The sequence below is a fragment of the Brassica oleracea genome, chromosome C5 (assembly GCF_000695525.1).
Source record: "Brassica oleracea var. oleracea cultivar TO1000 chromosome C5, BOL, whole genome shotgun sequence".
NCBI classification, from domain to species: Eukaryota; Viridiplantae; Streptophyta; class Magnoliopsida; order Brassicales; family Brassicaceae; genus Brassica; species Brassica oleracea.
The window spans coordinates 20592268-20614866 of record NC_027752.1 but is presented as its reverse complement, the minus strand read 5'-3'; the positions used below and the strand labels follow the sequence as shown (position 1 = coordinate 20614866).

Here is a 22599-nt window from a genome sequence, read left to right as displayed (position 1 = left end):
TTTACTGTAGTTTCGCAGGTACTGTTCATTCTAGCTGGCTTTGCTTAATTTCCTTTGGCAAGCCTTGCTAGATGAAAACTTCTTCTGTTTATTTTTTCATATCAATACTTTTCATAAATTTTATTCTCGTATATTTACTCTGATTTCTTTTATGCCTTCGGCTATTTACAAACCTGAAACCCTAAATTCATAATCTTGTATTGTTTCTTCAATTCTTCCAAATGGAAACATAAAATCGTCACTTCCAAAAATCTCTTCCTAAAGAGACTTCAAGGATCATTCACAAGTATTAGTAATTTTCTTTGCACTGGATATATACATAATATCATGAAAACCCAATCTTTTCAGGGTTTACTGGGTTCGATTTGGTAGAAAATGATTTTTACTTTCTCGCATATGCTATTTTGTTTTTAGCACAAAATTTTCAAGTTTATTTTGCAATTTTCATATATTTTTTGTTAGCTCAGTTAGTCTCACTACTCGAATTCATGTACTCAAATTTGTTTTTCTTAATTTGTCGTTAGCACAATGTTTTGTATACGAGTTATGATTACCTGTTATGATTATATGTGAGCTTTTTTTTTGCGTTAGAATTATTATCTTTACGTATGAGGTTTATTCTTCTTTGTTGTTAGCATAATATTTTTATATATGATTTATCATCAAAAAATATGATTGGTTTTTAAAAGTTTTCCACAATCAAATCCTTGTTTTACCTTAATGATTTCAGTCATCAACAAAATCATAAAGTCACTCGTTCAAGTTAATTGAGTATATTTAGTGTAGAAATGAATGTCTCAGATTACTTAATAAGGTTTAGAACTGAATTTGAAATTATTTTTGGTACATCTAGTGTTCACGTGATTTACTAAATCCAGACTAAACATGATTAAACCCTAACCAAAATGAACCAAAATTTTATAATATCCGAATGGTATTAACATTTGTGCTCTCAAAATTCCAAATCGAAATGACTCAAAACAAACCCAATTAGACATATGAGGATTCAGGCCTAGTGTATAAGCTCATCTCACTTACTAGGACTGGGAAAATAAACCGAATCCGATAAACCAAACCGAACCCGCTCCAATTAAAATGAATCCGAACCGATCCAAACCCGACATAAATACCGAATGGATCTGGTTTTATGGTATTTTGGGTTATGGGTATTATCCGAACCCAAACCTAAATGGATACCCAATAGAACCCGAAACCTTCAAAATCCCAAAAAAACTTGTACCAAACATGATTGTAGTTCCTAATATGTATCCAAAATACACTAAGATATTATTAAACATCTAAAATAATTATCTAGGGTTGTAACTTGTATGTATTCCTAACAGGTGCATAATTTAACTCCCAAGTGTTAGTGTACTTGTAAGGGTCGCACGGTTCATTTTCCCTATGATTTCTGAGTTAGGATTCTCGCGCTTGATCTTTAAGACTTCTCTAGTACTTGACATGCTCCCAATCATGTGTGAGTGGGAGATATTAATTTATGGTCGGTTTGCATCCATGATTAGGCAGCATAACAAACCGGTTTGGTTAACCCCTAGTTTTAGGAAATTATTCGCATAACTCCTTAAATGAAGATATGTGATTCTTCATTTAAAAGATGCGTCTCTTTGCTGAAAATACATGTCTCTTCCTTGAACATATGTGACTCCTCACAAAATGTCTCTTGACTGTCTATATATATAGACATTGCAAATAGAAGAGAACCAATTGTAATAATATATTTATAACAAATATATTTCTAAAGAGTGAGTAAAAAGTTTTAGAGAAGAAGCTTCAATGAATCAACTAGAAAGGTACTTGAATGGGGACATGTGGTTGATTTCCATCTGTGATTTCTTTCTGATTCTTGCATCCAATTTCAGATTGTATCAAGCAATGTTCATCGCTAAACTAGAATAGTATGTTTTCGGTTTAACGCGCTTCTGCATATAGATCTCTAACAGTTCTATTATCCCAGTAGTGACCCTGAACGTCGTCTTTCCGAGATCTAATGAATGTTTCTTGCTACTTCAACCTTCCTCAAAATAATATTTAGTGTTGTAACAATGTCATTAGATCTCAAGATATATTTGCATACATTGTCTTACTTCCTTATTGTTTTGCAAATTTTCAGTTGTTCTACCACTCATCATCAAGATGATTGATTCAATTGTTGTTTTTCCGTAATTTCGTATCCTACAAAACCACTATTTCATTGTTGTTTTGATACGATTATAGCAGGGTTTGGTGGATTCTCGAGAATTATCTTGTGAGTCTACAAAATATTGAAAATAGCTTTTGAAAGTAGAAGAAAAATCTTTGTATATTTTCCTTTGTTTACAGATGCAAAACTATACAATGTATACGGTGGTTAACCTAAAAAAAGTGAATGCAAAAGAAAAAGAACTCCAAAAAAATCGAAATGTTTCGTTTAAGAAGTGGAGAATTGTTCACATCTCTAGTAATTTGCCTATTACTCCCGAGATGGAAACGTTAAGAGAAGACATTGTAGCTTGAAAATCAAGTAATGAGTAAGGGCATGTTCACTTCACATAAAGTAAAACAGAATTGTCCATATTTCTATTGAAAAAATATGTGACGTAAGCCCCACGACATGGCTGGTTCTTTGATCTAACCGTATATTTTGTGATTAGAAAGTTTCAAACGTTTTTTTGGCACATATTATCGTAGCTACGCATTAGTTTCTTAGTTTCTTGCCACTGCCTCTTGATTTTAATCAAGATAATCAAGATGCAGAAGAAGAAGACCCGTGCAGTAGATTGTTGCGGTTTGACATGACAAACCCAAAAAAAAAAGGAACAAACATTATTTTAGTATTAACAGTCTTAACTACTTCAATAAAATCATGAAAATCAATCGTAGGTATTACAAGTTTGGTCCTCTTAACAGAATAAAATCTAAAACTTCAAACAACTTAATCTCCAGCTCTTAACTCCTTGTACGCAAAACCAGCCTTCTCAAGAAGGAAAGCTATTATATTGGTTCTTGTACTAATCCGTACTGACCTTCTTATCAACACTTGACTTACTGAGGATTACAACTCCAATGGTGATCGATAAAGCTCCCGCAAACCACTGCATTATTTATCGGAAAATGTATCAGCCAAACTCATGTTACAACTCCAAAACTACCATTTCAACATAACAATTGGTGTCCTAAATACACGCAAACCTTAAAAACAAGTACAAGTTATGGAATCTGCAATAGTAATAGGCTTTGACATCCAAGAAAAGCATAACATAAGAAACATTGTTTTCAAGATTTAAATAAAAAACTTACACGGAATGATAAGGACTCGTGAAACAGAAAGAGGCCAGCAAAACCGGAAGAGAGGAAATTAGCAGCAAAGTTAGTGACGGTAGCTTGTAGAGAAGAGAGAGCTCTTAAGCTGTTTACATAACATCCCCACATTACCACATTGCATAATACAACCAATCCATATTTTAGCACCTGTTAAACATTAAAAAATTCCAAAATTAAATTAATCAAAATGCTCCAAGGAAAAAAAAACAAATGAAGCTAAGAAAATGTTATTATTATTACGAGAGATGAGAAGAACTTTGCAGAGATGGCAGCAAGAGCTGCATTGAACCCAGCAGAGATTGCCCAGATGTATCCTCTTTTCTTTAGTTGTACATCACCCATGGATCCACCTGAGGTTTTTCACAATCAACGATACGATCAGAAAGAAAAAAACTGCACAAACGTCAATCAATTTCAGAGAATTGAAGTGTTTTCATGAGTCTCTTTGGGTTCTAATCATACCTTTGATTTGTCGCAGTTTCCCCTTAGGCTACAGATTGGATCAAATCTGAAATTGGAGAAGAAGAAGAAGGCATGTTACACACTTTATTTGGTTATATCTGTTTTGATTGGACTTACGGCCCACTACTATTTCAGAGCCCATTTATGAATCTTAAAGATCAAGTCAATGGGAGAATAATGCAGTTGTTTAAGGAAAGTAACAATCAAACCAAAATCGGTTCAAATGATGTCTGAGATCTGAAGTAGCTTAAAGAAGCTATGTTTAGCTTGCAGCATGGTTATAAATTTAAGCTGTGTATACATGATTTAACTGTTTTTTAGTTTTGGAATTTTTTCTAAATTAATTGTTTAGTTCATATTAATTAATTATGATATGCATAAAAATATGAGTGACATTTCATTATAATTATTTTATTATAATTATTTCACAAAATTAAGGACAAAATCATATGATGGATTTTTCTTTAATAGTGTAGAAGATAGATAAAAATGGTCAAATAAAGATAATGATTTGTTTCTTTTATAAAATACCAACGCAAATGAATAACATTAATAATAATAGTATAATGTCATAAATACAAGGTAAATAAAAACCAAAATAGATTTAAATAAACATGAAAGCTTTAAACCAAATAAATAATATCCTCTCACACAAGAAGTAAAACGTTTGGCTACTTCATACACTCACGAGTATGGTTTATTATTGACTTGCTTTAACATGTTCAATGAGAGGCTCTGTACCTCCCCCGTACTGTACAAATTCAACTACATTAGCATATTATACTTTTGTTGTCAAACCAAATAAACACATCACATGAGGATTGAAATATTTAAATGTACATTGTGAGAACAAACATCCACCTCTAAAATTATTCACGAACACTTCAATTTTATAATAAGTTATCTCTAGAAAATAGTCTATTCAGGTAGAGCGATGCTAAACCATGATTAGTAATTCACTTACTAAATTCAATATCATTTTAAAAACAAAGTATTTAACCAATACGTCTTGAGTGAAACCCTGCCCAGATTGCCACATCTATGATATTAACAAAGTATTCGAGGATTGTTACTACTTTAAGAAAATGAAAAAAATTGTTATATTCATTCAAAAAAGATAATTACAAAACAAACACACAAATTTACATGTTTTCTTTTTGGAACATCGACTTTACTTTATGTTTTAGATTAAACTATATTTACTTTGGTGTAACTATAAGTTATTTATTCTATTTGTATTGAATCAATAAGTGAAACTACTTATACTATTCTTTTTTGACCTAAACAACTTTAAAACATAATAATATACTACTGTCACTAACCAATATCAAATGGATCAAAAATAATAATTTTGAACTCAAAACATACGAAACCAGCGCGTAGCGTCGGAATACCACTAATAGTATAATACTTGGACATGACTCAGAGTATATACTCCTAAAACCATAGTAATATGTTATTTGAATTACAAGCCTATGAAGGGTGTGACTGTATATAGACGAGTCCATTTTTATTAATGTTCCCAATTCAAACCATTTCGTGATTAAACCAGTTCCTAGTAAATCTGTCTTTTCTAGTTTAGTTTGGTACTCAAATATTCTTTTAAAAGAATTCATTTGCAGTTTTGCACTCAGCCAGAGAACTGAAATGAAACCCGTTACGTACTTACTTAATGTAACGGTAAGAACGAACAAAACGTCTTTTCGAAAAGAAAATGAAAAACGAACAAAACGAGGCGTATATAACGGAAATACACGCACTTCCAAATTTAGTAATTTTTTCATCAACAAAAAAAGATTGTTTATGAGACCTTATTATAATTATTAAATTATATTTCTGAAGAAAAAAAAATCGATCATTCTTTTCCAGTACACATCGATGGACTAACTTTAAAAACACGGCTTGATAAATGATACACTGTACGTTCAAGGTTGTATTCTTTGTATATATACTTAATCAATCCAAGATTTCTTAATCATGTAAAATAAGAAGATACAAGGAAAAGAAAACACAAAAGTTAGATATTGATGAAGCCAATAATATTAGACATTATGTGGGGGAATAATGAAGAGTAGTTGATGAAAAGTGAAAACCTTCCTATGTCTTCCACATAATCATTTCATCATTGGAAGCATATATATTTGTTGGACAAAGCCTTTTGCTAGAATTATTTGAGCCTTCTTTAGCAATATACAAGAACAAAATGTATCTTCTGTTCTTGTCAAGGTGTTTTCGATTCATGAGATCTGAACACATTTCTATTTTACTATGTAATATGTATATGTATCTATCAAAACATTTTTTTTTAATGATTGATCTTATATCTCTAGTCGCGATGCACATTACTAATTTCCATTTTTAGTTACATTTCCTTAAAGTTTATTAGAATTTGATGTAAGATAGAAAGTAGGGGCACACTTTGCATTACAGGTCGAAGATAATTGGCTAGGGTCATATATAGCCTAGGTACATATATATCTTTTGTAGCTCTGGTGGTAAAGGGCTCACAGCTGTGAGTTCCGTCACCTGTGTTCGAATCCCGGCCACTAGAGAATTCACATGCGGAACCCCAGCGCCCGAGACCGAAGACCGTTTACGGTGACCCACATGGTGACCAGTGCATGCTAAGTCTTTGGTTGCTTCGGTCTCTAGTCTGGACCACTTCGGTGGGACCAGGACATTCGGTTATAAAAAAAACATATATATCTTTAATTTAGTTTAGCTATTTGCTTAAAAGAGACGATAGGACTAATGTTTCGCTTGTCTTCTTTTATATAGTCTGCGGCAGTACTTATATTGCCTATTAAAAACCTTAATTGTATATTTGTATCGTAATTGGATTATGGATATCCGAAGTGCTTCGCTTGTCTTCTTTTATATAGTCTGTGGCAGTTAGGAATGTCAAACAGGTTGATACGTCATGTCCTGTCCCGTACCGTTGCGGGCTCGTCTTTTCGCGGATCATGGCAGGCTAGGCCCACGCGGGCTACGGTTACCAAAAGGCCAGCCCGATCCCGCCCCACATAAGTGCACAGTCCCTTACAGATCGTCGCGCGGGCTGGACGGCAAATGAGTGCATCAGGACACTTCTATACGCTGCAGGCTGCTCCAGTCCTCCAGGACACTTCAAGCTGATCCAGTAGTTCAGTACACACCTAAATGCATATAATGAAGATACATTCAAGCATATACTATTCAAGCTCAACAAAATTTGTTATATATTGTTCTTATTCTTGAAATTATTAAGTCTATTTCTTCTATCACAAGTGCATGTATAAGCTGAGATAATTATATATATATATAACTAAAATTAAAGTGCATGCAGAAGATAAGATGTTAAGTCTGAAGCAAATTAAATTTTTAAAAAACACCAAATCATAGTACTTAAAAGAAAACCAAACAACTTAAACAAAAAATCTCAAATTGTAATTAAAGCAAAATACCAACTAAAGATAACATTTCAAACGCGTTCATCTTCATCTTTCCCATCGACAATAGACTCAAATGATGGTAATTTCTCTTCTTGACCATCACCATCACCATCACCGTTGATTTCTTCTTCTGTAAATATCAAAAACTTCATTTACTTACGATTGAGGATATGGCACTCTACAATAAATTATAATGTGAGTTATTTACATAAGATTCGTATCGTTTGATCCAATTCCTCGAGCATATCAGAGATTGCACATTTTTTGGGAGTAGACGGCTCCTATATTTGTTAAGAACTCGGATCCAATACTAAAGGAGGACTCTGAAGCCACTGTTGTGATTGGGATACTTAGCAGATCACATGCCATTGCAGCCAAGTCACCATACCGATGCGCATTATCTTTCCACCAATCGAGGATGTCCAAGCTCTGGAAATTAGTAATGTTCTTCAAGATAAGCTTCTAGAGGTGTCTTTCCACTCACAATGCCATTGACTTTGCGAAATGCAAAGAAATCCTAAGAAAGTTTTTTTTTTTAAATCAGAGAGGCAAAAAAACAAAAGCAAAGGTAAAAAAAATTGAAAAAATACTCACATTGTAGTTCACAAACATTCCCGTTGACCCTGCCGCACATGCTTTTTGTGAAACAGTCTCACGTGGCTCAGTGGAAGGTGAGTTATTCTTGGATTTTTTGTCGTATGACTCAAACATAATACTGAGCTTGTCACGCAAGTTCTTCACCTTTGCATCACATGTACTCATGTCAAGCTTCCCTAAACAACATTCAACAATGGAAAGCTTAAACTGTGGATCAAAGACTGCTGCCATTGCAAAAACACTACTAGCTTCGTCTCAATATTTGTCAAACTTCTCTTTCATCGGTGGCACCATGTATCTGCCAATCTCATCTTCGCTTTCCTCATTTCTCCGAAGCCAATCATGGATCAACCAAACCTGATAGAAATACAGGTTTGCGGTCGGGTAATTCGAACCAGCCATCAAGCTTGTGATCACAGCAAAAGGACCCAAAAAATCGCAGATATTCACTGCTCTAGTCCATTCCTTAGCTGTAAGCGCTGTTTTATTACCCTTCTTATCAAATGTCTCCAACTTAACAAGTGATTGACGGTACTTTATGGCTCTTTCAAGCATATAGTAAATTGAGTTCCATCTTGTCGACACGTCCAGTATTAGCCATCCACTTTCTACTACACCCGCATCATCCACACATTTTTGGAACAATTGTTCACATGTTTCCGATCCTAATACATACTTAACACTCTCTCTTACTTTCTGCAAAGAGTCTCTAGTAACCTTCAACCCATCTTGCACTATGAGATTAAGTATGTGAGCTGCACATCTTACATGGAAAAATTCTCCTCCACACAACAAATTATCATTTAAATTCAGCTGCGACTTCACAATGTCCTGCATCGAGTCATTACTTGTAACATTATCTAATGTGACTGAGAACACCTTCTTTTCAATTTCTCACTCTTTCAGTGAATCAAGGAGCTGAAGCGCAATACTCATAGCGGTATGTGGTGGTGGTAGAGCACAAAACGTCAGGATCTTGTTGTTTAACTTCCAATTCTGATCAATGTAATGTGCTGTCACACACATGTATCCTTCCTGTTTCACGGATGTCCATAAGTCAGACGTGAAGGAGACTCGTCCAGGGAGACCCGCTAATTCCCTCTTGAGTGTGTCTCTCTCACTTTCATATAGTCTGTACACAGCTGCTCTCGCTGTGTTTCGACAAATGGTTTGGACATCAGCATTCAAATACTTCCAGGTGTCTCTCACTCTTTCATACTCCACGTACGAGTAAGGTAGATCATGCTGGACTATTGTCTTAGCTACCATCTGGCTAAACACAATATGATCATACTTGCGAGATACCACTTTCCCTTCGGTGTTGAGTTGTTGCTGCCTTCCTCGATTCTTTGGATACATTTTACATCTCAAACGATGTCTTCTCAACCCACTGGTTCCATGCGAGTGAGATTGCCATTCATACTCATTCTTGCAATGATTGCATGCAGCTTTCAACATTCCATTGGGTTTTTGGACCACCTTGAAATCGGCCCACACATCTGATCTTTGCCTCTCTTCCCTTTCCTCTTCACCGAATTCATCCTCATCAACCTCTTCTTCATCCAGTTCATCACCAAGCTCCGATATGTCCTCTGCGACCTTGTCCTTCTTCTTTTGCGACTGAGTAGGCGCAACCTTATTCTTTTGCGACTTTGTAGGCGATTTTCTTATCCCTCCACGAATTATAGACTTCCCCTTACTACACACTTGTGCAGACGAGCCAACACCACCATCTATAGTGGATTGCTACATGGGTTTCCTCGTGACTATTTTGAAACTAGTCTGTCTGCGAGGCTTGGTTTTTTGGGTTGGTTGAGTGATTTCAACATCAGAATCATCAGTATCATCGACAAGACTGATAATCCTTTTTTTGCGTCCTTCCTTCTTCCCATCATCACGAGTTACACCACCTTCAAGGATCTGGTCAACGAACTCATCTGCTGCAGCAAGAGAACCTAAGACTTCATGAGTTCCAAAGTCCACAGTATTTGGCGGGGAGTAATGCGGATCAAACGTCAACTGATCTTCTGACTCGCTCCTTGATCCCATGGTCTCTCTCTCTCAAGTTTTTTTTTTCAACTTTCAACGTGACGACGTGAATGAACTAACCTTTTTAGGATTTTTTAAATTTTATCTGTATTTTAAATTTTTTGTTAATATATTATTTAAAATTTGTTACTATTGTTTTTTTAATTTTCAAATATTTATACAAGTACACAAATACAACTAAATTAAAAATACCATCTAGTCAGAGTGATCTATCATCTACTCAAATCAAGCTAAACTAGACAGTGATCCGATAACCTACGCAAAGCAAGCTAAACTAGACAGTGATCCGGTAACCTAGTCAAGAGAAGTCTCACACGTTTAAGAGCTTACTAACGTGAGGTCCTTAAAGCTGCTATATCGGATGAAACTGGAAACTACTCGAGCAACTGGTGTATGTACTCGTGCTATCCTTCCTTCTTCAGCATTACGCCATCACCTCGAGACATACAACAAAAAATACAAAAGATATATCAGTTCACATGACAAACAATATCAGATTACACTAATGTAACTAAACAAACTATATGATTCTTGTCTTAACTTCGCAGCGGATCTTGCGGCGTAGCCAATGAACAATCACTCTTCATTCCTTTGAATGATTTTTCATCAGCTACGCAGCTAAGATCCGCTGAACTAGTCAAGACAAGTAATGCAAGTAGCTAAACTACTCAACACAATATAGTAAAACACAGTGAACTTGTGAAGACAAGTAATACAAGTCAATCTCTATTTCAAGCAACAAGTAACTAAACATCAACCTAGCGGATACTTATTATCTTATCAGAGTAGTAACAACCTACAATTTACAAAACTTTCAGCTCGGTGTTGTATCTTTTTTTCTTGAACACAGAGGCGTCTGGTAATAACCAGACAAGCTAGTGTGCGATCAACACATACATCAAGCCAACACCATAACATGCTATATCGTTTTGAGCCTACACCGGCTTTCACGGTCATTACCAGCCGCCTCCTTGCTCACCTACAGAAACAAAAGACATATGAAAGACTGAATCAAGTATAGAAAAGTAATGCAAGTAAATCACAATTCCAATACAAAAGTAATGCCAATAAACAATATCAAATTACACTAATGTAACTAAACAAACTACATTAGTCCTCTCTTAACTTCTCAATTTCACAATTTCAGACAACAATTAAAGATCATGCAAACCGAGAAAGAGGCAATTGAAACTAAACATCAAACAAAACTGATAAATGAAGAGTTTTATACTAACAATATCAGATTAAACAAAGAGAAGACATGCAATTTACATTGAGTAATGAACCAGCACTAAGACAGACAAACATGTAATAAGTTCAAGCTAATAATAAAGTAATAAAAGTTCACTTCATAGACATAACATCATATTTAGAAGTTAACAACATCAAACAACAAACGAAAATCTGAGAACCAGGAAAAAGGGAAAAATCGCTACCCTACTCAAGACATGACAATAAGACACAACAGTCTAGTAATCGAGTTAACATCAAATAGAAAACGACAACAAGAGACACAACATTCTATTTAGATCATCTATAATCATCTTATGAACAATCACTCTTCAGAGACAGAACATGACAAAGTAAGCTAAGCGCTTTCAGCTATGTTTCAGAGTAGTCAGACTTACAACGCTTTCAGCTATGTTTCGTATCTTCCTTTACTCCTTGTTCACCTTCCAAACACACAAAAAAAGAACACAGAGACTGAACATAAGTAATTTCACTTCAAGAAACTATCAATATCAGATTACAAGCTTAACAAGACATTCTAATTGCCATCACCAAAGATACATAATGAGTTTCATACCTTCTCGGTGCGGAGAAGGAGAACCTCCAGTGGCGGATCTAATAAGAATAGAAGCTCCAGTGATGGAGCTAAGAAGACTAGCAGCTCCGGTGGTGGATCAAAGATAAGGAGATCCAGAAGAAGAAGATAACACGCCTGAAATAAGGAGTTAGAGACAGAGTGTTAGACCCGATAAAATATAAATCCACAACAAATCATGTTTGAACTTTCTTTACCTGTGACATGCATGTAGTCACTGTCACTAAAGAACCCATCGTAGGAGCTGGATCTTCGTCTTCGGTGGAGAGTGGGTTCGCGGTCTCCGGTGGCTTAAAAAAGCTCCACTCTTGGAGATAGAAGACACATGGGAGTCCGGAAGTATCATCGACCTTCAACTCGCAGGTCACCGGATCTTTATTTGTCGCTGTCGCCTCTCTCCTCTCTCTCTCTCTCTCTCTCTCTCTCTCTCTCTCTCTCGTTGTTTAAGGTTGTGCAGAAATGGAGTGGAGCTGTGGAGGTTAGTGTTGCGGGACACCCAAATCCCGCGGTTAACATGAGGCCCATCCCGTTTTGGCCCGTCCCGCCACAAGACCTGCCAGCGAGGCCCGCTAATCTGCGGGATTCCAAATCCTCGGCCCAGTACCCCCCCCCCTCGCCCCAAGCCTTAACAGGCCTGGCCCGCGGTCCAGTCCCTTCTTTGACATCTCTAACTGCAGTACTTATCTTTTTATTTATTTAACAAAAAGAACCTTAGATTTGAGATGTAGAAATAGCATCTAGACCTAACCTTTTTAATGTGATATTCATTGAGAAAAATCATTGAAATGTTTTGTGAATTTTATAATATTAAATGTTCTGATTAAGTAACTCAACGGGATATCAATATATTTTACCAAAGGTTTTATTAGTAAGAGATCACTTCATCTATGTATTGTGTAGTCTGAGGAGTTATGTATGTACTCAGTGGTAGAGTTAGAAACTTTTTTGACTTGAGTTATATAATATATAAATTCAATATTTAAATTAGAGATATATATTTTATTATAATAAAATAACTTTTTTTACAAATTAATGGAAGCATATAATTTTTTTTACAGAAATTAATAAGGTCAGATGCCAAATTTTAACTAAATATTATTAAAAAATTAGAGAAAAATACACTAAAATGTTTTTTCCCAAATTTTACCGGGGTCATCTGCCCTCACATGTCTCTATCTGCGTGTATGTACTTGTTCATTGGTCAGGTCAGCGCTCATCAAAGAATATCTCTATTTTTGGTTTGATTTATCAATCCTACGATTCCGTAAATTTAAAATTAGTGTTTGTAGCTTATCATTTAACCACTCCACCATACAGTATATACTAAAAGAAATTAGACGCTTCTATTATACGGTTTTATGTATGTTCAACCAATATAAATCTAACAATAAGTAATGTAGAATGCGATTCCCAAAAGATTAGTATGATTGATCTTTGGAATTGCATTGAGTTTATGGAATCTTTAATTTTTATAGATGTACCTAATTTTGGTTCCTGATTAAGCACAACCATATATAGGTACCAAGTCAGTTACGAGTAATTTTGATCTAATTTGGTATGATAATAGACCTGTGAACCTCCTAATTACAGCTCAAAATTTTGATCTATAATCTTTGGAGCTTATCCCTTTCTAAACTGTAATCCCACAACCTAAAACAACGCAAAGGGCATTTTCAATGAACCTTTTTTAATTTGAAGTATCGATTTAGTTAATTCCTCTTTAACTTTCTTTTAGTTGTTTAATGCGTAATTCATTACCAACGCACTTACGATAATCATGGCACCATTTCTTTAATCACCCCAAAAGTCCATTCCCTCTTTTTTTTTTTTTTTACAACGAAAATAAAACCTTAAAAAACTAGTTAGCAACTTCGTGGCCACCGTAAGGAGCTAGTCAGCTTGGTGCAAAGCAGTTGACGAAAGGGGATCCAAACACTCGTGATCTTCCTCCTTTAGCAAGAGAGTCAGCACGGAGATTCATCGATCTTGGGATATATGCTATTGAGAATTCGGTAAAATCAGCGGAAAGAGCTTTAATCTCATCGAGTTCTGGCTCCATTGCTGGCCAATCTTTGTCCTCCTCTAATAGCTTGATTAATTGCTCACAATCTGATTCAAATCGGATCTCTCTGTTTCCTAGCTTCAATACCTCTTGCATAGCCCACAATAAACCTTCAGCTTATGCGTGGAGAGGGGATGTCGCCTGTCTTGTTCCTTGTGCTCCGAAGAGGACCGAGTTCCATCATCAAGTAATACAAATCCCAATCCAGCTCTGTCATTCTCTGTTTTCCAAGACGCATCTGTTTGGCATCTCCAACGAGCTGAATGAGGTGCCTGCAACACGATGGTCACAGCTTTATGTTGTTCTTCTTCGTCTATTTGCGGTTCCACATCTATTCTCCGCGCAAGCAGCCAGCTTTCCGCTTCCTTAACAGCAAGTTGGAGTGTATCCATTGGTGAGATATCCTTGTCCTTAAAAACTTTCTTGTTGCGTGCCTTCCAGATATACCAAGCAATCCATGGAAATGCAGCCAGCACGTCTGGACTCACTCCACTTGCCTTTGCACGGAATAGCAGAAATTCTATATTTGAGAATAAAGAGTTACACGGGAAGGACCCCGGAGGAGATGGTATCGAGCATAGGGTCCAGCACTGCAGCGCCGGTGGACATTCGAAGAGAGTGCGGTTAATCGACTCGCTTTCACCACCGCATCGAGTACATGTACTCTCTCTAGCACAGTGCCAGTCCTTCAATTGTTTCACGGTAGCTAGGTACCCTGTCATAGCTTGCCATAAGAAATGTTTAAGCTTCCTTGGAGCTTTGATTTTCCATATTGCTTTCTTAAGTCTCGTTGTACTTGGTTCTGTTGTATCATAGGAGGAGGCCGCATAATAGAGGTCATGAGCAACTATGTAGCCTGACTTAACTGTATATAGCCCAGATTTTGTGAAGTCCCAACAGTAGCTGTCCTGGCGACCTGTACGACTAAGGTGGAGCGAGGTTACTCTGGGTATGTCTTATGTTGCCACAAGATCGTTTAACAATTCAAGGTTCCAAGAGTGGTTCTGCTCGTTGATTAGGTGATGGACACGGAGGTTCTCATCCCGATGATCTGCAGCATTTAGCGGAGGTCACGCTGGATTCGTCGGAAGCCAGGGTTCGTCCCATACCTTTGTATCATATCAATTCCCAATCTTTTTCCTGAGACCCTTCCGGAGAACTTCTTTCGATGCTACTATACTTCGCCATCCATAGGACGGGTTGTTTGCTTTTTCAACTTGCATTGAAGTAGAGTGTTTGTAGTATCTTCCTTTGAGTACTCGAGCTAAGAGTGAATGTGGGTACTTTAGCAATTTCCACAGCTGTTTTGCTAGTAAGGCAATGTTAAACTCGTGAAAATCACGGAAACCCAGTCCACCCATTTCCATTGGTACACAGATTTTATCCCAAGCAACCCAATGAAGTTCTCTATTATTGAATTTAGTACTCCACCAAAATCGTGCGACAGTGCTCGTCAGATTTTTTGTTATTCCTTTTGGAAGTAGATAACAAGACATAGTGTAGGAAGGTACTGCCTGGGCTACGGCTTTAATCTGAACCTCTATGCCGCCTTTTGATAAGAGCTTCGTCGACCATGAGTTTGTACGATCCGAGAGGCGCTCTTGGACGAAGCTAAACACCTGTTTCTTAGAGCAACATATCTTTTCCGGTAGTTCGATGTACATGCCCATTCCACCTTCTTGATTAATGGCCAGTGACCTTTTCAGGTCAGTTTTTGAGAACGCTACAACCTTAGAACTGAACATAACTGAAGACTTGGATTTATTCAGTTGTTGTCCTGAGGCTTTCAAGATAATCTTATATTATTATATAAAAACATGGTTTACTTATCTAAACATTTTAAACGTCAACAAATATGGGTCGACGAGCTTCACGCTTTTTCCAACGTCTATAGGCTCAATCTACGTTATACAGTACAAGTCAACTTCAATGATTAATATACCTATAACAAAACTTGAATAAACTTTGTCTTTTCTGCTGATGATTTTTGTTTTGGGAAATCTTTGATTCATTTGTGATCAATCTACAGAAAGCAAGAGATTACAAAACTTCTCTATCTAACTGAATAGTGTTGCAACAAATAAAGATTTAGAAGCACATATAAAATGTGTGAATCAAGGAAGTACCAACAACTAGATCTTAATTGCCATTTCTAGGAATTATGCTTATTCTCACACTTATAGAGTCAATTTTTTCGGTGACTCACTTTATCGTCTCTCTTCCTTTTATAGAGGAAATGTCTTGTGTTTATCCTGTATTTGCTCATTCACTCGAGCTACTCGACGACACAAACACTGGCCCATCCTTACCATTGATACAACTACAAAGTATGTGGTTATATAGCATATGAATTTGCTTATTATTTGTTTTATTTCGTTTTGTTAATAGTTGAACTACCAGCTGATAATACATATGATATCTAAGTCGTTTGTTTTTACTTGTTTTGTAATCATAGGGTTTGAGGCAAAACGAAGATTAATACTTGGAGCATGTAGAGCGACGGGCATTTGTTAAACGGTTATAGTATATTCATTTATGTGAGATTAGGAGATGTTAAATGATATCTGGGCATTGTAAAGTCGTATTTATATAATGGAAACATACATAACCCTACATCGGGGTCATAACTTCAATTCAATTTGTCATTGAATCAAAAGGAACAAAATTTTGGATTTTGTGGGTCTAAAATATTCACAAGGGCTTACAATATTAGTGAAGAGTCATAACCTTATTTAAAACACAAAAGGATAATAAGAATAAAACAATCCTTTTCATATGAAAGTGCTCCAAGAAAAATACAAAAACTAAAGGAGCATTAGGGAGACAATGTTAGTAATCCACACCGAGTTAATGCCAAGCTGCATCATCATCAATTAAGCATGTCTCTTCTTTATTTCACACATTCAAATGTTATTTTCTTAATCTCTCTCTCTCTGTAAATTAATGATGATGATCGTGATCACTTCTTTTTATTTTTGGGTATGTTGTGACCCATAAACGACAACACTTTTCCTTTTTTAGGTTTTATAATTTTCTATGGGAATGGTCCTATTGGATGTAACATGTATATTGAAATTATGTTTTGTCTGATATCATCATTTATAATATTCATCACAGTTTCGCGCAATTGTAAATTTAACATTAGTTCCAATATATTTTTCTTTAAATGGACATGTATACATGAAATATATACCATAAATGCTTTCATTTTTGTCAATGAACTCTTCGTAAAAACCCTCAAACAAAATGCAAACCATGCGGTAATAGAGAGAAAAAGGCAAATCTTGCTAAATCAACAACTTGAGAACTGTTTCCTCTAGAAATAAATCGAAGCTAAAAGGAGGAGAAGAAAGCAAAGTCATTACGTCCAGGAGAGTGAAATGATATGTTTTTAATCCATTTCAGTTTGATCACACTTTCACTAGTCTTTTTTCATTTTTTTGAAAAGACTTTCACTAGTCTTTCAATGCCGCTTATGTATGATCCGAAATATATTATTTTCTAAGAAAAAAAATTAAATGCTAAGTTTTTGGGAGTTTTGAGGTTTTTGAAAAGTTAAAAAAAGAAGAGATTAATTGAAATAATGGCAGTTGATGAAAAGTAACGGTTCAGAGATTATGTGATTCAGAGTAAACTAGGTTAAGATCCGCGTTTTGCGCGGGATCAACATTACATATAAAAATTATTTTATGTATTAAATATTTTTACATATTATGAAATAATAAATATATATTAAATAATTAAAAGTCAGTAACTATTAAATATATAATTAAATTGGTGTGAACATATAAATCAATTTTATTAATCCAAAAAATATTTTTTTATATTTGAGAGGATATGTAATTAAATTTAAATGATACTACCATATATAATATATTTTAGTATATTTTTAATATTAATGTCTATTAAATGATAATTTCTACTCATATAGTTTTTTTGATCATTTGTATCTTTTATAGAAATTTGTTTTAAATTACTGATAACAAAAATTTTATTGTAGGATTAATAGTTTTAGTAATTTATAATTTAAAAAAAATAAGTTGTCAATGATCGTTCAAAAATTTTATCAAAAAAAATGTTCAAAGTAAATTTTAAAACTAAAATATTGTATTTTATATGGTTTATAGTTTAATTTAAAACGAAATATATATTAATCTAAATAATTAATTAAATTATATTTTTTACTTATATAATTTTTGTAATCATTTGCATTTTGTCATACCATGGATCATAAAATTTGAATGTGAGACTTTTAACAGTTTTAGTAATTTAGAGCCGTTTGTAAAAATTTAAAATATAACATATACATAAAAATCTAAATTTTTATTATATGGTTATTGTAGTTGTTTAATTTATTTAATAGTATAAAATTAAATAAATATGATAGAAGATACACTATTTTTTATCAAATCTTTATTATAATTGTCTTATATACTTTAGCTACATTAGGCAATTTCGTAAATTTTATTTAAAGAAATAATAAAGTACATTAATGATGAATTTATTGTTAGTTTAATAAAAAGCTTATTATATAATTAGATGAACCAACATATTTCTCTAATGATTCTAAGAATCATCTTAGTGATGACATGTGGGTACAAAAAAAAGTTGTAATGCTTTTCAAATAATATATAGGGGATAATACGTAGTTACATAGATATTGACCGTCGACCGACATAATTATTTATCACAGTTTCGCATAATATATTTTCAGATTAGTTCCAATATAATTTTTTATTTAAAGTAAATAAGCAGGATAGGTATTTGTCCTAATAAACGAAGTACCATAAATGCTTTCACTTTGCCAACGAACTCGTCGCAAAACCCTCAAACAAATTGCAAACATGCCGTAAAATGAGAGAAAAGGGCAAACTTGCTAACTCAACAACTCGAGAAGTTTCCTCTAGAAATAAACTGAAGCTAAAAGCATGTCCATCCAAAAATATTTTAATGTATGTTTTAATTCAAAATAATAAATAAATAAAAATAAGAGAGAAAAGTTGTTTTTTGATGCCAGTTACAAAAAGAGATATTTGAGATACTCAATATACATGTATGAATGACAGTTTTTTCTTTAAAAAATAATATTTTATTAAAGATCTATAGTAAAAGAGTAATACTTTTTTGTTGAAGCGGTTCTTATCAGTGAAAAATGCCCTAAAAGGAAGAAAAGAAAGCGAAGCATACTAGAGAATGTATTTTTTTTCTCTTTGTTAAATGATTTCTTCCTGTAGAGTGTTGTGGAAAAATCATCATTATTTAGCTACGTGGACTACTTACCCTAAATCGCATAAATTGCAAACATTATCTGAAATAATACTATATTTTTAAAAAAAATTAAAGTTCTAATTTGTTTGGAGTTTGATATTATTTGAAATAATGGCGACTGTTGAAAAAATCTAGTGGCTATTAATGAATTATTTACTCGTTTCAAATCTTGTCTATTGTAATAAAATCCGAGTAGTGAAAGTCAAACTAAGATCTTGATTTTTGCTTTGCTACTTGTTTTTTGTTCTGTCAAATAAACCTTTTATATAATTTAATATTTTACTAAATGGAAATAATAATGCGTAATTTCATACAATAGATATAGATATGACTATTGACCGACATTGAAACCCACTTAAAGGATTACATAATCAGTATTCATTGTTAGATAATTCATAAATATAACCAAAAGGGGGGAAAAAAAAACCTAAAAACAAAAACAAAAAAAGCAGATGCATTACCTAAAAATAAAAATAAAAATTGAGAAGAAAAAAAAAGAACACATAAAAGATACTACTTTTTATTTGGCTTCCTAAAAATCATAACGGCTATCTCAATCACACATATCATCAAACCCTTTCATCCGCCACCGCCACGTCATCTTTAACCTTACCCATCTCCAACTCTAACTCTCCACCGTCTTCCACCGTCTTCATACCGGTGTGTCCCTCCTCCTCCTCCTCCTCCTTCTCCTCATCCTTCTTCATCTTCACGTAAATCCCATATACATAAGACGAGAATCCCCAAATACATAGCACCGTCGACACAATCTTCACGCCGCCGAACGCATCGCCGTACACCAAAGCCATACCGATTGTGGCGAAAACCGTGGCAGAAAATTCCATAACCAGTTGCATCTCCATGACCATCGCGTAGCAATAAACGGACCTGTAGACCCTCTCCGTCACGGGCAGGTAGAGCGCGAAGAGTAAACCGGCTCCGATCGTGGATAAAAACCCGATGAAATATTTGGTTTTAGTTAAACCGGCCGGTTTATCTTGGCTCGAACCGAGAGCTAATAAAACAGAGCTTAACGTTAAGAGAACAACACAATTGAGATTTGAGAAAGTGACTTTCTGTTTCACTATGATCACGGACAAGATCAGAGTGAAGATGAGTTGTGTCGAGAGGAGAAGTGATGATGTGGACACTGGGAGGTACGAGGTACCCCATGAGAAGAGGAAGTTGTTGAAACCGAGGATGAGTCCGATTACGACGGAGAAGAGGAGATGGCGGTGTGTGAAGCGCGTGAAGGGACGGCGCTTAGTTGTTTTGAAGACGAAGCGAGGGAAGTAGATAAGCCCGAGGAGGAGTGGGAATCCGGCGGATTGGACCCACGTGGAGACCCACCGGCTCGAGCCACCGTGGACGAAGTAGTATTTCGCGAGGAGGCTCGAGGCGATGGAGCCGACGAAGAGGCAGCCGTAAGTGGTGATGAGGAGGCCGAGGGATCGCTTGACCGGTGCTTTGACCAGGTTTTGTTGTTGTTCTCCTTCTTCTTGTTGATCTGCGTTTACTCGAACATCACTCATTTTTCTCTCTTTGTGTTTTGATATATTTTATTATCTCTATTTGTTTATTTAACTTGGTAGATGTTATTTCGAATGAGAAGAGAAAGAAGATGAAGAGTTGAAAAGGTGAAGACGTTTTGGTAGAGGAATGGTTTCGGTATGTAACCACATACACACTCACTCGGATATATATACCAATATGTTAATTTTGAATTAAGGATATCACTGCATCTATTCTATTAAAACAAAGTACATAACAATATTGCCTACTTTAAAGTGAGTTTACTGATTTTTATTTCTTTTAAAATTATTTCTAACCACTTCATTTATTTTCTTTTTAAAACAATTCAACATCATTTATTATAAAAGTACAAAACCTAACTTATATGTTTTTAATTGTTATTTACTATTTTTAACTACTTCATTAATAATATAACAACATCATTTATTTTTACATGTTAACAATAATAATTTGACATGTTTAAATGAAATTATTCTATAGTTTAATAATTACCGACTAGGGTTAGGGCTTCTACGGCGACTCTAATGGCGATTCTCCAGATCGCAAGCTTCCTTTGAAGTTTTGATCTTCATCTGATCGACACGTTCTTTGGCGTGTGGATCACCTGGCTATACAGAGTCCTCATCGTACGCTGTATCTCGATCGCTCTTATCTGGAGTATTTCCCACGGCATCAAAGCCGATCTGTTCATGGTCGACCTCTCTCGGTCTGATCACGAGTTCACTTGATCTCCACGTTCATTGACGTGTGGTTACTGATCGATCGACTACATCCCTGCCCCTATCCATTCGATCATTTCGAATCCGGTTGTCTCCGCTCTCAGTTCCGCTACTCTTCTTGGCTCCGGTTAACGAGTGGCATCTTCACGGGTTGTTGAGTCAGGTTGAGGCTACTACTTGTTTTGATCCGATCTTACGTCATGGTCTGAACCTCTCTGTTTCTACCGATCGTTTTGAAGCAGGAATACTACAGCTCGAGCCCTCATATGGGGTCCTCGTACCATTCAAAATCAACTCATATGGCTGATATTAAGGGCAAGGAAATCCTCTATGAGGATGATGATGAACCGATTAAGTTAACTGATCATGATGTCTCTCAAAACATTAATGAATTCAAGCTGTCTCTGATCGGCAAGATCCTTAACCCGAAAAAACAAAGTGTGGAGAAACTTCTCCAGAAAATGCTGGTTCAATGGGGCATGGAGGAACGCATCACTGCAAATGATTTGGGAAATGGAAAGTTTCTACTCAACTTTACCACTGAAGATGAGCTAAACTCTGTTCTTCGACAGGGTCCGTTTCACTTCAACTTCTGTATGTTTGTGCTGGTTAGATGGGAACCCATCGTCCATGATGACTATCCTTGGATAATACCATTTTGGACTCGACTGATTGGTGTTCCCTTACATCTATGGACCGAGAACAACCTGAGGGAAATAGGTTCCCGTCTGGGGCATGTTCATCAGGACACAATAGAGCTGATTTGAGGGAAGAATGCTCCTAGATATTGACTCTCGACGGCCACTAAAGTTTGCAAGGAAGGCTGAATCTCCTGAAGGAGATGAGGTTACGATTGAAATTAAGTACGAGATGTTGTTCAAACATTGTTCTACTTGTGGCATGCTTACCCATGAGAAGGAATATTGTCCTTTGCTTCAGCGCCAAAGCGTCTTTGCGCGGGTTCAGCTGCAGGAGAACCGGCCACAGCAGTATTCGGAAGTGTTGGTTAAAAAGGAGCCTAATGCGTTGCACTCGAATGCGCCAGTTGCACCATACCATAAGCCGTCTAGCTACGCCACTGAGAGGAATAACAATGGAAGGCGGAACTATGACTTGGATCATCCTCTTGAGGCTTATAAGGGCCGTGTGTACAGGGTGATTTGGCTGCGGGATGACCCGTCTTGGAGGAAGAGGTATGGGGGTGCGCGAGTGGAGGCAAAACCTTATGATAGATACAATGGAGCAAGCTGGCGTGAGAAGAAGTCCCAGCCTCAATCTCGCCATGATGAGAACGTGGTACATGATCGACTGGTGCGTGCATCGATGGATCGT

General features: G+C 35.7%; 3 protein-coding genes across 3 annotated transcripts; all 3 read right to left on the bottom strand.

Annotated features, from left to right (window-relative positions):
- Nucleotides 1-2808: 2808 nt before the first annotated feature.
- On the bottom strand, nucleotides 2809-3837 carry LOC106293458. The gene is made up of 4 exons (XM_013729134.1): nucleotides 3784-3837; nucleotides 3562-3671; nucleotides 3298-3468; nucleotides 2809-3092 (listed from the first exon to the last, which is right to left on the bottom strand). Exons 2-4 carry the CDS (start codon nucleotides 3661-3663, stop codon nucleotides 3009-3011), a joined length of 357 nt encoding a protein of 118 aa, XP_013584588.1. The 5' UTR covers nucleotides 3664-3671; nucleotides 3784-3837; the 3' UTR covers nucleotides 2809-3008.
- Nucleotides 3838-7243: 3406 nt separating this feature from the next.
- LOC106344742 lies at nucleotides 7244-8042 on the bottom strand. The gene is made up of 3 exons (XM_013784056.1): nucleotides 7809-8042; nucleotides 7565-7643; nucleotides 7244-7344 (listed from the first exon to the last, which is right to left on the bottom strand). Exons 1-3 carry the CDS (start codon nucleotides 8040-8042, stop codon nucleotides 7244-7246), a joined length of 414 nt encoding a protein of 137 aa, XP_013639510.1.
- A 6826-nt stretch (nucleotides 8043-14868) lies between these two features.
- Nucleotides 14869-20666, bottom strand: LOC106344740 (probable purine permease 4). Its single transcript, XM_013784055.1, has 2 exons — nucleotides 19744-20666; nucleotides 14869-15543 (listed from the first exon to the last, which is right to left on the bottom strand). The coding sequence occupies exons 1-2, from the start codon at nucleotides 20545-20547 to the stop codon at nucleotides 14869-14871; spliced, it is 1479 nt and encodes a 492-aa protein (XP_013639509.1). The 5' UTR covers nucleotides 20548-20666.
- Nucleotides 20667-22599: the final 1933 nt, after the last annotated feature.